We start from the raw sequence: 15,088 nt of genomic DNA, 5'->3' as shown, positions 1-15,088 counted from the left end.
CAGCTTTATGAGGTATAACCTACATACAATACTGTGCACTCATTTTAAGCATACATTTCATTAGTTCCGACAAGTTTTGCACCGTTTAACCACCACCACGACAGATGAGCATCATGTCCCCTCACTTCGCTGACTCAAGGCTGTACTTTTGAATTTCATCAAGCACCAAAGAACATTTATGCTACTAAAGGGGTGCAGGCTGAGAAATTCCAGTACTTGCGGTCCTGGACGGGTGAGGTGGAACCCTGGCCCACTCATGTTTTGGTTGTGTGCTCTTGGGCAAGACTTTCATCTCGGAGCTTCTTTCTTCATGTATAAAATGAGGAACAGTCATACCCACCTCCCAGTATTGCTGCGAAGATGAAAAGGGACAACAAACAGCAAAGCCTTTCTCTAAACCTGCAGACCTGAAAGGTGCAGCTTCAGTGCTGTGGACAGGGTTTCCCCAAAGAAACACCACACAGGAGATTGAACCCATGCAAAGTGAAGGAAGGAAAAGTGGACGGACATTTGAATCGGAGCACCTTCAGACTGCCCACCTCCCAAGGCTGTGTGACAGAGGCAAGGTGCTCAACCACGCTCATGTGTGCAGGGAAGACCTCCGCCCTCATGCAAATGCTAGGATTCAGTGAGTTGCCTGCTACGCATCTTCCATCACGCCCAGCAGTTAAGTGCTAGAAGAATTACCATGGATAAGGTCCAAACAACTCACTTCAGTGTTCCATATTTCCATTTTTTCTAATTTCGGCTTCATTTTGGCAGCTATAGACACCTCCTGTGGACAAGGTTCCTTCCTGGGTCCAAGAACTGGGGGTCAGTGCACACCAGAGGCTGGAAGCTCCCGGCAGGCAGGGCTCTGCATCTCTCCCAGATCTGTGGTCTTATTGTCATGGGCTAGGGCTTAAGACAGTGACGGGGAAGTTGAACTTAGGGCCCATGGACCCAGGTAGCCTGTTTTGGAAGGATCTGCAGAAAATGGTCAAACAGGCCAATATTTTGGTGCTTGCAATGGGTAAGCACTAGCTACGGGTCGGAGCATGATCAGTTATGGATCAGAACAGTCTGTCTGTCCTATATCCAGCGGTCGGAGCCACCAGGCCTTTCTCAGGCTTTGGTTCCCTGAGAATCACAGGCGCCACTCCACAGAACGGGGGTGGCCTACTCTAATGGATGGTAAGGCTTCACAACACCAGAGGGAAAAAACTCAACATATTCCATGAGACTCAATGTATCTGACACTCATTTTAAAGAACATCTGACGCTATCATTTTAAATAACTCCTTTTTGGTATTGTAATCTGCCACAAGCACCTTATGAGAAAAGTAAACTAGTAGTTACCCCACTTTACAGATGAAGCAGCGGAGGCAGAGATTAAATAATTTGACCAAGGCTCTCAGGCCTGTGCTCTTAAGAGCGGCTTAATGTAGAACCGTTGGCTGGTGATCTTTGCTAAATTTTTAAAAATGAATTTAGTTTTAAAGGTTTGTGGAAAAGTGCTTTATGTTCACTTGTACTCAGACGGACAGGTAAATAATGGACTGCAAGACTGGTCATTGCCATGAAAGGGTCAACTGTGGAAGGGGAAGTTCATGTCCACTTTGGGAGGTGAGGTCAGGGTCGGAAAGCTCCACAGCAGTGGGGTGAGGCAGGCCTCGAAGGGTAAAAAGCATTTGTGCCCTATACTTAGTAGGATCTTACTTTATACAACACAAATGTTACCAAAGCCGACAAATCAGATGACATTATAAAATAAACCCTAAGCAATAAACACACTGCAAGTGTGACTTCAACAGCCAGGTTACTCCTAGTTTCTGACTTCAGGCTTGGCTGCCTAATCTATGTATGGATCACGGAAGCCAAAATTTAATATTTTGTTGCCTTTTCCTATGACACAGTAAAATCATTTAAAAAAAACAACAACCCCCAAACAACCCAGAACATCCTTGCTGTGGACCCAGGCAAAGGTTAAGACTAATCAGAACTTCCCAGCAGAGGACAAGGAACATCAGGGGCACTGATTCCGGGAACGAGAGTGAGCCTGTTCACAGTCTGCTACGAAGCCAAATTCTTCAACTCTGACGATGAAGCACAAATTGTCGAAACCTATTAAGGCACAATGACTCATTTTTATAGGTAGAGCAGCAATAATCTAGAGAAAGTAAATTAACACATGGAATTATATATCTTTTTTAAAAAATATTGTATTTATTTTCAGAGAGAGGGGAAGGGAGGGAGAAAAACATTGATCAGTTGCCTCTCAGGGACCTGGCCCTCAACCCAGGAACATGTTCCAAACAGGAATCGAACCAGCGACCTTTCAGTTCACTGGCTGGCGCTCAATCCACTGAGCCACACCAGCCAGGGCTATGGATTATATCTTAATCAACACTGATAACAGTCAGAATTATTATAGCATAAGATATTGCTTTTCTGAAAAGTAGACAGAAAGGAGTCATATATAAGAAGGTGGCTCAGGTTCAAGAATTAAGTTCATTTTTTAAATACTCTTCGGCACTAGATTCCAGGCTTCTTTTATGGTTTCAAAATTGAGTATACAATCTATAGAAATGATATTAATGAATGCGGCATAAAGACCTTAAAAAGTCTGATTAAACCAACAGTTTGGTGACATACTGGTAGAGCTGTTCTGTAAATGCTTCAGAGGAAAACTTTTCCTCCACCCTGGCTCTGCCCGCCAGCCCCATTGTGGCTTTTAAGGAAGGTTCATGGATGAACTTTTCTATTGCTTCTGAGAAGCATGCTGGGTCGGGCTCACACAGAAACCCCGTGACACTGTGGACAATGGACTCCAAGGGCCCGCCTGAATTAACAGCAACGACTGGGCACCGCATGTACATGGCCTCCAAAGGGACGATGCCGAAGTGTTCATTGCTTGGTGTGTAAATCACACATGTGCAGCCGTGGAGGAGGGAGATTTTCTGTTTGTCTGAGAAAGACCGCAGGAAGGTTACAGACTGCTCAAGGTCAAACTGCTGGACCATTTTCTTCAATTCCTGATAGTGTTCCACATTCTCCAGGACTCTCTCGTCATACCCACCAGCCATGATCAGATGAACCTTGTCCCAGTCTTGGGATGTCAATCTTTCACGCAGCTTTACCAGGGCCTCCAGTGCCAAAGTCAGATTTTTCTTCCTTTCATATCTGTTGATGGAGAGGAACAGAAACTTTTTTCCCTTGGGGACTAGATCATCAAGCTTTTCAGGGACAGCTGAATCAAAGCTGGTAACATTCAGAGACGGGTAGAGAACGTCGGGCTCTCTGTGAGACAGGGACGTAAATGTTTCCTTAAATATGGCTGCCGTGAACCGGCTGTTGACCAAGATGCAGTCGGCCATGCCCGTGGTGTATTCTTCTAGCCAGTCGATTGGGGCCCTGTATAGGCGTTTGAGAAAAGAATCCCTCTTGGTAAGCAGCAGATCTGGGAAGTGACAATAAAACAAGATCTTCTTACGCCGTCTGGCCAGCTTGAACACTGGGATACAAGCAGACACCTAGCCAAAGCAAAAATCAACAACAGAGATAGTGACTGGTCACCTAACCTTCAACTAAGTCAGAAGAACCGACACCTACCCTGCCCACTGGTCTGTGGGCTCCTCACGGGCAATGCCTCATCCTGCTCTGTGCTCCTGGACTCTCACCCGATATGGAAGGCCGGCAGATGTTTCTCGGGATGTGTGCTACACCTTTAAAGCTGCAAGTGCAGTGTTTCCTCTACAATAGTACTGTCCAATGGAAACAAGAGTCTGGTAACCACATGAAAAATTATTTAAAGCCAGGTGTGTATTTTATACCTACAGCACATCAGTGCAGACTAGCTACGTGTCAAGTGCTCAACAGCCACGTGTGGCCAGTGGCTACCATGCTAGACACAGCAGTTCCAGTGTATTTCTCCTGAGGGACTGAATGAACTACATAGTTTGAGTGCAGGCTCTGGAATCCAGATTGCCAGGGTCTGAACCTTAGCTGTGTGACCATGATCAAGTAATCCACCTCTCTGGGCCTCAATTTCCTTTTCTGTAACGTGGTGACAATCATAGTACCAAAAACCCATATGCTTTTTGTGATTATCAAATGCAATGGGGTATGTCAAAGGCTTAGGAATTTGGCATGTAGTATGTGCTCAGTAAATATTAATCATAATCATTAGTGGGCATGAACTACATGCTGGCATTACTCGACTTTCCCGTTAGGTATTGTACAAATCACTTAATCTCCAGCTCATTTAACACCAAAGGTGAGCTTTAGGGATATCGAGGCATTTATCTACAGGTACTTAGTGAGAAAGTAGCAGCTAAACAGAATTTGAATCCAGGTCTCCCCTACTTCCAAGCTCAGTTTTTCTCTACCTGCTGCAATCTTAGCTGCCTCATGTTTATGAACTAGTCGGACACGCAGGGTGTTCGGAAAATGAAGTATCTCCACACAAGCAAGGATGTTCAAAAGTAACTCAGAGGTCACAGTTAAAGGAATACAAACACAAATGTGATGTCATTTCCCCCTGCAGCATGGCAAAGATCAGAGTGGTCAGTAATGTTCAATGTGCACAAGAGCACGGAGGCTCCGCCCTGAGTATGGGAAAGTGGAGCGACACACATCTCCAGAAGGCAAACCTGGGAACAGCTACAGACGTTTAAAACGAACCACTCTTGGACCTACTGATTTTATTTCTGGGGAGTTACCTAACTCTGGGGAGTTACCAGGACATACTGGTACTTGCAGAGGTACAAAAAAAAAAAAAAAGGTACAAGGATGTTCATTACAAAACTCATCTATTCACAAAACACTGGTCAAAATGTGTCAAAGAATAGATAAATTATGGTACCTTAAAAAAAAAAAGCAGACTATCCAGACATTAAGAAGGAAGCTAATCTCTAATACTGATATATAAGGATGTCCAAAACAAATTTTTGGTGGGGAAACCGCCTCCGGCAAGTTGTTCAATTGTTGTCTATGCTGGCGTAGCCATAGACAATTTCTGCAAGGGTACAGGAGAAACTGTTAACTGTGGCTATCTTTAAGGAGAGGAACTGGGATGGCGCTTTTACATTGTACTTTCATACTATTTGTCTTTTTAGTCCTAATAAATGTTACTTTTTAAAATAAAAATGTTTTTGTGGGGAAGAGCTACAGCCCAGATCTGGGTGGGGATTCTTTAGCAAGCAAAAGAATTTGAACTTCTCAACAGGGATTAATAAAGAGCCGTGTAAAGTTTTAATGGGGACATGACATGTTTAGCTTGATATTTTAACACCTGACACTGCTGGGGGTCGGGGGTGACCTGGCTACAAAGGCTATAGACAGCGTGATGCACGTGGCCTAGTAGTGTCAACAGAAATAATTCAATAAAGGCAGACAGATGAGTTACTCAGAAGTAAAAGGTGACTGACTGATGGCTGACTTCTAACGCCTGTGTTTCTTAGCGCAAGCCTCAAGGCCCATCTGTTTCAGAATCACCCCATATGCCAGTGAAAAGTGCAGATTTCGGGCCCTATCTCAGGCTCCCGGATGAAAGGATGAAAACTTCTCAGGGTGGGGCCCTGTAACGTGTGACTTAAATGTGTCCACACTAAAGCTGGAAAACTACAATAATTTCCAGCTCCGATCTCTCCAGATCAGCTCCAATCTTTCCGAACCGCAGACCGGAAGAGGTCATCTGAGGTCAAGCAGTGCGCCCTCCGCAGTGAAAAACCGAGGCGCGGAGACGGACCCGTCGTGTCACCTCACCTGGTCGCACACTACCACGTCGAACTCCTCGTCGCCGAGGAACAGCACGTAGAGCGCCAGGAAGATCATGCGCACGTAGGCACAGACCGCGGCGCCGCGGCCGCCCCAGCCCAAGCTGCGAGGCAGCCAGTCCCCGGCGCAGCACACCGGCAGTTGGCGGCTTTCAGCGAAGCAGTGGCCCGGGTCGTAGTGGGCGGTCCAGATCTTCACACCACAGCCCCGCGCCCGCAGCGCCAGCGCCGCGTCCAGCACCAGCCGCTCGGCGCCGCCCACGCCCAGGTCTGGGTGCAGGAACAGCACCGACGGGCGGCAACCCCCTTTATCCTGAACGTTGTGGTCCCCCATGGTCCGGATTTCTCACCGGCTCCCCAGGCCCTTAGGCCCTTGCGCTCAGGATCCTCCCTCGGCTCCCAGCTGGCCCCCACCTGACCACGCCCCGTGGTGCCCGCGTTGCCCCGGCCACATCATCACAAATCCATGGGCGTCTAGTAAGTGCCGGAGAAAAGTTCTTGTCTGACCGTGGACATACATATCCTCCCTTTGGTAGAAATTGGAATCTATGAAGGCCGCTGTGATCTAAAGGAGAAGATGGAAGGTCCGCACTTCCCACACAGCCGCTGACCAAGTCGCCGGTAGCTAACTTGTACAGGCATATAGTAGGACAACCCAGGCGTCCTTCGAGTCGGAGACGTGGCCAGCGGGCCTGAGGGCGGGGCCTGAAACCTATCCTGCACCAGAATCTCCAGGAGCTGGTCCTTTGAGTGCTCCCTTGCTTTCCAGCCGTCTGTTTCGGTGCCTTGCTATCCTCCCGTTTCCAGCATGGTATGGCGACCTCAGCGGTTCTTCCTTAGTCCCCGTCTCTCCCAGGCACCCTGACTTCTCCCCTACGCCTTGCCTTTCTTCTGAGGCTCCCTCGCTTTCCCACCCTCCCGTGCAGGTGCCCATCTTTGCTGTCAGGGCCTGGGGTCTGGGGGCCGGCGGGCGGCGCTCACCCGTCTGTCTCCTTATCTCCCTCCACAGCCTGGTCCGACTCCCAGTGGCACTAACGTGGGCTCCTCAGGACGCTCTCCCAGTAAAGCAGTGGCCGCCCGGGCGGCGGGTTCCACGGTCCGGCAGAGGTAAGGATCCCTGCGACCCTCTTGGCTGTGGGCCGGGAGAGATGGGGTCCAAGAATCCCCTGGTTCTGAGAAGGAGACACCGGGATGTTAAGATTTGTAAGGACAGAACAAGCCTTGAGTGACGTAGTCCTGGGAGTAATGGCTACCACTTAAAAAAAGACTAGAAGTGAAATTGGGTCAGAGACAACTCTGAGCAAACTGATGCCATTGAACTGGTGTCTCTGGCCCTGAACTTTGCATTGACATTTCTACCTGGAGGTCCCATACACGCTCAAGTTAAGAAGACTTGTCCCATCATCCCTGCCCCTGCTCCCAGTGACTTTTCTTTACTTCCATATGGCGCTGCTCAGCACTCAGTCACCCAAAGCCAAGACTTGAGCGGCATCTTGAGTTTTTCCTTATGCCCTCTCTCTGTCCAGCTATTTGTCAAACTTTAAGTTATACAGAAAAACCTGCTCGTCATTTCTTTGTCTTCATTGCTGCTGCCCCAGTTTAGCCGTCAGATTCTCTCATTTAGACCTTGGCGTTTTGTCCCTAACTCTTCTCTCCTGGTCATTTCCACGCCACTCCATCCTGTGGTTATGTCACTCATCTGCAAAGTTTCTGTTAGTTTCTTTTTAATAACAAAGGGATAGCAAGGCTCTTGATCATTTTTTTCAGCCTAACAGCGTCTTTTCTCTCTCCTGTGATCCAGTAATAGTGAACTTATTACTGTTTTATGAATATCCTCCCCCCACACTCATATAATTTCTATTTATTTTCTCTCGAGGTTATTTCCTCTTGAGGCCTGCCCTGTCTCCAAAAGTAGCAGTAGCTACTTTTCCCTTTTGCTCTCAAAGCATTTCATTCATATCATGGTAACAGCATTTATTTCTGTATTAGACTTTGATAGAAACTGCCCAAGTCCACCTCTGTGCTGCTTTGAGGCTTGGCACAATAAATGATGTAGAAAGGAAGGAGTCAAGCAACCCTGCTATCTTGGGACTTTTGGAGGAACAAGTGGGGTTTTATCCTGAGAGGGTAAGACCTTGAGGGGATACATGAAAACTGTTCATAAGGATGTGAAGAATGGTGAGATTCTTGTTGGCTACAGTAGGTAGATATAAAACTTACAATTTGAACTTGCAGGAAACAGATTTCTGCTCAGAGGAAAGCAATTCTGATATAACTCTGAGAAATGGTAGGGTTATCCTGAACAATTGAGAGTTCCTTGTCACCAAGATGTTCAGGGCAAGGCTGGGATGGACCCGCTGGAAAGTGTGCCAAGCTGTGGTTTGGGTTGCTGTCCCCTTCCACCCCAAATTCCACGGGTCCTTTGTGCTGGGATGGAAAACACGTCCTGAAGGCAGAGCTCCTTGGAAGTGGGTCTGGTTAATAAGAACTGGTAGTACCAAGGCAGGGAAGTCTGGCCATCTCAGAATTTTTAAAGAAGAAAAAAAGAAACCACATATTTACCAAATGTAAAGATAATGAAGTAACACATTTACTAGATAAAAGTGAAATTGCTGCTGCGCAGATGAAGTGGAGAAATGTAAACATTTGAGGACAGACTCAGCCTTCAGGTTGTGGGTGTTGACGGCACTTAGGGTCCAGTCTGGCTGGGACTGATGTAACTACACACATCCTGGGTGTGTGTGTTGAGAGAGATGGTGGCGTTCCCTTCTACCGTTTTGGCACTCTTTAAGTATTACGTAATGCTTGTGACGTAATAGGTGTTGGCCAGCTAAGATACATCCCTGCTTTGTAAGTCTCTGAAAAAGTTGAAGCTGATGGTTTAAAAAGTTGAAGATGATGCTTTGGATTATGAAGTGTACAGTTTCGCATCCTCTCTCCGTGCTCCATGATGCAGTAGAGGCAGTACCTTGGAGGAGACACGGTGAGGGAGTTCACGTCAGGTCAGGGGTGGAGAAGCCCTTGCTCTTAGTGGAGCATGGAAGAAGATTGCTATTGCTATGAGGAGCAAAAGGAGCAGTAGCGCATTGTTAACTGTAAAGCTGTATAAAGCTCCATGGCGTTGGAGGAGGATTAATGGGAATCAGGGCTATGAAAATGAGAGAATAGCCAGGGATATTAAGATAGACATCAAATAGTTATTGAGGGAACATGCCGGGCACTTTTCCAGCTCAGAGGGTATGTCTGTGAGCAGCTAGTCAGGGTTTGACCTAATGAACTTTAGATTCCAGTGTGGGAGACTGGCAAAGAAAGAAATCGTGTAATTTCAGGCAAGAAGCGCTATGAAGAAAAGTAAGGCTGGGTGGCGGGTAGAGAGCGGTGGGGTTAGAGGGTGGGGGCGTAGCTGTTTTGGCTAGGGTGTTCAGAGTAGGTAGCCTTTAAGTGGAGACATAAAGAAGCCAGGGAGGAAGTCGTGCAGTGGTCAGGGGAGGAGTAGGCTCCCGCCTAGAGACAAGGAAAGGTTAAGTGTAAAGACCCTGAGGTGGGAATGAGCTTGGCTTTGAGGAACAGCCAGGAGGCCGTCATGTTAATATAAAGTACGTAAAAGGTCAGTTATGAAAACCATTGTGTTAAGGTATAGGAAGAGGGAGGCAGTTACCCAGGGACAGAAAAAAAGGGTAAAATGAGCCCCAAATAGAGATTAAAATGGGTTCAGTTAGCCTCAGCCTACTTCCCAGTGGGTGGGCGGGGGCGGGGCGTGGTATGGGAGGTATTTTGAGTACTTTCAGTACTTCTAGGGATCCTGAATTTCAAGTTCTCTTTGTGTTCCATGTGTTAGTAGATACAAGAAATCTTTAAAGAGGCCAGACTAACCCTTTCGACCTCCCGTAGTTTCCGGGAGACTTTGCAGACAGGACCTGGGGTTGGGAGGTTGCGAGAAAGCGGGCAGCACACAGGTCCCAGTCCTCCTGGTTCCGCCGTGACTTAGCAGCCCAAATTCCCTTTCATGAACAGGGAGGAAGGTTTCGGGGACCTCCCCACACACTAAACGACGTGTGTATCTCTGTGTGAAAGCTCTTCCCGGTGTGCAGATTCCTCTGTAAACCCCTGTGCAGTATGTTTGCTGAAGTTTACAGTCAGTCTTCCCATTCTATGACAATCAGTCATGCAGGTGAGTCACACGTTTCCAGGCCACCACACAACCTATAATTAATGTAACTGAAATAGGATCTTTGTAGAGCAGTAGCCCTGAATCACTGTGTGACACCGGTTGCTCCCAGGGTTCTAGCATGAACTCAGACAGGCCTTTTCCTGGAACCCGAGGTGCAGCCACGACTCCATTCTTCCACCCTGTGCAGCAGGGCAAACTGCCCCGGCTCTGGACTGGTGCTTCTTGCGTTAGGGTGTGGGCTAAAGGCCAGGGCAAGGCCAGGTGGGGGTTGGGATCCGATTTGGGAGGGCGGGGAGAGGAGATGGTAGGGATGGGGTTTCCCCTTCCGTTTTCTCCCTGTACGCCCTTCTCATTTTAAACTCCAGAATCAGTAGCCCACAGATAAGAGGAATGGGATTGTCAGAGCGGGCGCACTGGGGTTTGGGAAATGAGGAGGGGCAGTGATGGGACAGGGTTGCCCCCATCCCCTTGCCCAGGGTTTCTGACGGTGCCGGATGAGCCGAGGAAGCTTTCTTCTGACTCGTGTTGTGGCGCTGGAGCACCAAGGCGAGAGGAGCGGGTCCGAGCAGCGCTCGGCTCGGTGGAAGAGCGGCTGTCGGCTGGGCCCCTGCAGGGACTGAGGAGAGGAGGGAAGGGCTCCCCAGGTCTGTCCAGGCCGGCGGTGCGGGGCCATCCACTGCATCTGGGCGCCAGGACTGGCTGTGTCCTGCAGCCCATGTCCCCGGCCGTGGTCCCTGGTGAGGGACAGGTTCTGGAGGGGTGTGTACCACGTTTTTCACCCCGACCTCTCTGTCCAAGACCTGTGGCCTATCACCACAGTGAAAACAGATTATTATCGAATAAGGCTTTGTAAAACGTGTTCCATTTCAGGACCTGAGTTACAGTTAAAACTTAGTATTTTTTGTCTCTTTTATAGTAAATACATTAATTTCAAACATTTTAGAATAATGTAAAGATCAGATTACAGTGGATCCTTGAACAACATGGAGGTTAGGGGCAGTCAAAAACCCACAAGTAGCCCTGGCTGGCATAGCTCAGTGGATTGAGCGCGGGCCTGCGAACCACATGACCGCGGTTCAATTCCCAATCAGGGCACATGCCTGGGTTGCAGGCCAGTTCCCGGCAGGGGACTCATGAGAGGCAACCATACATTGATCTTTCTCTCCTTCTCTCCTTCCCTTCCTCTCTAAAGATAAATAAATAAAATCTTTTAAAAAAATCCACAAGTAACTTCTGACTCCCCTAAAACCTTAACTGCTACTAACCTACGGTTGGCCAGAAGCCTTGCCAACACCAGAGGTGATTAACACGTATTATATATTGTATTCTTACAGTAAAGCAAGCTAGAGAAACGACATCATAAAGAGAAAAAATGCATTTATGGTCTGGGGGAGACAGAACTCCATGGAAGGGGGGACCTACACAGCTGAAACCAACCCCATGTCGTCCAAAGGCCGGCTGTACGTAGATTCAGGGCCTTTTAAAGCAGGGTTTGTTACTTGACTTCACAGAAGTTCACGTGAAGAGAAATGGAAACACGTGGTTCAAGTGCATTGCCCATGTGTTTGGGCAGCCAAATGGGCTCTGGAGTCAGAAGTGGGGCCTCAGCCCAGCCTGGCCACCTGTTGGCCATGGGGCCTTAGGGCACTTTGTTTAACCTTTTCTGGGCCTCATTTTCCTCTTTTATAAAAACAGAAATGGCGACTGTTTTCCAGGGTTATTGCATGCCCTAGCACGTGGCAGGTGCTCAGTTTATGGTAGCGTGAAGACAGTTCCGGGCGTACTAATCAAAGGAAAAGTTTTCTCTTGTTCTTTACCAATGTGATGGTAGCCTGTTATAATGGCAGTATAAGGGTTTCCAAAAAGGGCCATTTGTAACATTTTTTTTCCTCCACAGGAAAAATGCCAGCTGTGGGACGAGGAGTGCGGGCCGCACGACCTCCGCCGGCACCGGGGGGATGTGGCGCTTCTACACGGAGGATTCGCCAGGCCTCAAAGTGTAAGTCTCGGAGCGGACCTTGTGTTCTGTCCCGCACTGCAGGGCCGCATGGGGGCGCTGCCGCCCTCCTCCGCCCGTGGTGCTGGCCGTGCTGAAGTTCCCTCTGCACGGCGGCTCCGTTCACGCCAGGTGCGCTGGGCTTGGTCTGTCCATTCGTCACCTGAGTAAGGGGCCTGCCATGGCATCTCTTAGGGGGCGGAGAGAAAGCAAGGGAAGGGCGTCATGCAGCTGTGCCAAGGTAACTGATGGGAGCACAGGGCACTGGAGGAAAGACCGCCTCATTTGATGAAATTGCTCTTTGTCAGTGGGGAGGTTCTTGTCCCACACTGAGAAACAGGAGTAACCATTTGAATAGGAGTCACGTGGATTTTCAAAACTCTCCTGGAAGCATAAGCTGACACTGTTACAGCCTGATGGAAGTTTCTGCATTGCATTGTGTTTCCAAAAGTTCTCTGTTCTTGTTGCCTTTTGTGGTTGGTGAGTCGGCCCTGGAGGGCGAGTGTATCACCTTGCAAGTTCTTGGGTCTCGGAGTGCTCATTAGGTGGTGGGAGACGAGCACCTGCGGGACGCCTGTGCCCGCGCCCGGTTCACCTCACTTTTCAGGGTTTCTAGTACTGTGTGGCACCCTAACCCCACAGGATTCTGGTCGAGCAGGGCCCTAGGACTCCGCCCGCAGCTGCTTCCCGACCCAGCCTGGCGGGTGGGGAGGAGTGGCCACAGCTCCTCCTTGCATCACACTGAAGACTGAGAAGCTTGGGTTTCGAGAGGCAAAGCTCTGTCGCAGATAAGCTAGCAAGGGCTGGAATCAGATATTCCGACGTTTAGTCCTGTTTTCCATCTGTCTGTCTGGTAGAAGAGAAACAAAATTAGATTAATTCCGATTAGTTTAATTAACTTGACCAATAGCTTGGCTTGGACCACAAATTAAAGACTTGTGTGGGGAGGTGAGAATGCCTTTGGGAAGTAGTTCTTGGCATCGGATTTATGAGTCGTCCGCATCTGGACGACCTCTTGGTCTTTGTGATTTTTTTGAGTATTCAGAGAGAAGTCCTTTCAAACCCTTCTCGAGAAGCTGGTAAAAGCTGTTGTCCTGTGGGTGAGCCTGGCTGGCGCTGCCTGCTCGGGGCCGCTGCTGGAGCTGTCCCAGGAATCGCTCGAGACTGTTCCCGGAAGTGTCACAAAGCGCGGTGTCGGCACACCAGAGAGATGCTAAAAGGACACAGTTGGGGATTTGTATCCACAAATCCACGTTGTGGAGCAGTCAAGTAACATCTCAGAGTTTGTTCTTCGCTCTTTGTAGGAGTTTAGAATTTTTCTCAGTCTGAAAATAGTAGCATTTCCTGAGAGCTTATTATAAACCTGCATTGGTTGTGTTTTGATTTATTTAGTACCTTAGTAACCTTAGGAGAGAAGTACTGTGACTATTCGTACTTTACTGATGAGGAAACTGAGGCTTGGAGAAGGTAGGAAACGGGCCACAGTCACTCATGCGTGGCAGGGTTGGTTTGCACACTCCGGCCTTTGGGCCCTGAGAGCTGCCCCTCAGCTTTGGGCTCTGTGGCTGACGTCGCTCTGATGCCACTGTAACGTAGGGGCTTTGACTAAGTGCAGCATGGTACAGATCTGTGTAGTTTTAAATTTGCTTACTCCTGTAATTGTGCAGATTTTTGAAAGAACAAGACAGAGTTGCAAGGACATTGATTTCTGGGCATTGTCTGTTGTCCACTAGTGGCCTCCTACCCCACTGTGCCGCTGGGTTCATCCACTGCCTTGGTTGCAAAGATTTCTGAAGCCTTTTCCACTGTGTGTGCCCCAGTTGTGCCTGGGAGGTCAAGTGACATCTCCAATTCCCAAAACTGGTGTTGGTGGGAAGAGTCAGGAAGGCGGGGCCCGTGGGCCAGAGAAGAAAATCTATTTCCTTCCTGTAATAAACTCATAAGTGTGAATCAGGCTTAACATGTTGCCTGAAATGTCTGGTCTTTGAAGATGGGCATCTTAAAGCAGTAACAGGAGAAATACATGAAATCAGGAAACCTGAGTTCAGATTCCTTCTTTCCTTCTGGCTGTTTGTCCTCAGGCAAGTTATAATCTTTCTGGCCTCAGCTTTACTCATTTATGAGATAAATGTTTGTTTTGCCTATGTCATAAGTTTACCAATGGGATCACGTATTTGAAAATACTTCGTAACTTACTGCTCTCATCTTTGCAGGCCTCGTATATGGAAGCTAGACATTGAAGGCTGTCTTTAAATAAATCTTACTTTGAAATAGTTTTGCAATTGGATCATTTGCACTTAAAGAGTTTTGGGAAATTTTTCTAATTTTTATTATGGAAAGTACTGAATATGTGAAATTAGAGAGACCGTGTCTTCAAGACATCAGGTCATTTTATTTGTGTAATTTTAGTTACGTTTTACTGATAGGTAAAGGAGAGTCCTCCTGTCTAAACAACCTCAGTGCTGTCTTCACACCTTCAAAATGTCCACAGTGGTAATTTTGGAAGTATTTTAAATGAGGCGAATAATATTCTTGAATGCTCTTCTTCCTCCCCCCACCAGGCCCTGTTGCGTATTAGGAGCACAGTAATGTATATTATTAAAAGTAAGCATGCCTTTTCTTCTTATTTTCAGTGGCCCTGTTCCAGTATTGGTTATGAGTCTTCTGTTCATCGCTTCTGTATTTATGTTGCACATTTGGGGCAAGTACACTCGTTCGTAGATCTGGCTACATCCATCTGTCATCTGAAGAAGAAAAAAAAATCCCAATGTATCTTGGACCAAAAGCATAGTGGTTTTCTGTTCATGAGAAAGAAATATTCTGTAAGTTTACTGTTTTACAGGGAACTTAACGAGAATTGATTTTAAGGAATCAGTTTTTTTTGTATGGCTAATAAACTTTTTAATTCATTTATACCAAGTCTGGTTGTTGATGCCTGTTAGGGCCCTTAATCTCTGCCTCCCAATGATTACAAGGAAGTGTGCTCAAGACACGTTTCGTGGGGGTCGTTTACTTTGGTGGGCTGGCACTTCTTTATGTGACCGTGTAGTCATTCAAATCCAAGGCACCGCCATTGGCCTTGGCCCGTTTTCTTCTAGGTCTTTCTGTCCTGGTGATTGTCTTTTCGGGCGCCGTGTGGTCTTCAAGGAGCGTGCCTTTGACTCC

The 15,088-nt window shown here is 47.8% G+C and overlaps 2 protein-coding genes across 2 annotated transcripts; one reads left to right on the top strand and one right to left on the bottom strand.

Annotated features, from left to right (window-relative positions):
- Positions 1-2,185: 2,185 nt before the first annotated feature.
- ALG2 (ALG2 alpha-1,3/1,6-mannosyltransferase) lies at positions 2,186-6,178 on the bottom strand. The gene is made up of 2 exons (XM_037140792.2): positions 5,746-6,178; positions 2,186-3,512 (listed from the first exon to the last, which is right to left on the bottom strand). The coding sequence occupies exons 1-2, from the start codon at positions 6,088-6,090 to the stop codon at positions 2,610-2,612; spliced, it is 1,248 nt and encodes a 415-aa protein (XP_036996687.2). The 5' UTR covers positions 6,091-6,178; the 3' UTR covers positions 2,186-2,609.
- A 265-nt stretch (positions 6,179-6,443) lies between these two features.
- On the top strand, positions 6,444-14,836 carry SEC61B (SEC61 translocon subunit beta). Its single transcript, XM_037140793.2, has 4 exons — positions 6,444-6,567; positions 6,766-6,863; positions 11,825-11,926; positions 14,557-14,836. Exons 1-4 carry the CDS (start codon positions 6,565-6,567, stop codon positions 14,642-14,644), a joined length of 291 nt encoding a protein of 96 aa, XP_036996688.1. The 5' UTR covers positions 6,444-6,564; the 3' UTR covers positions 14,645-14,836.
- Positions 14,837-15,088: the final 252 nt, after the last annotated feature.

This window comes from Artibeus jamaicensis, unplaced genomic scaffold (assembly GCF_021234435.1).
Source record: "Artibeus jamaicensis isolate MK-2021 breed Jamaican fruit bat unplaced genomic scaffold, CSHL_Jam_final scaffold_1964, whole genome shotgun sequence".
In the NCBI taxonomy this organism is placed as follows: Eukaryota; Metazoa; Chordata; class Mammalia; order Chiroptera; family Phyllostomidae; genus Artibeus; species Artibeus jamaicensis.
The sequence above is the reverse complement of the archived record's forward strand: the minus strand, read 5'-3'. Positions and strand labels throughout refer to the sequence as shown.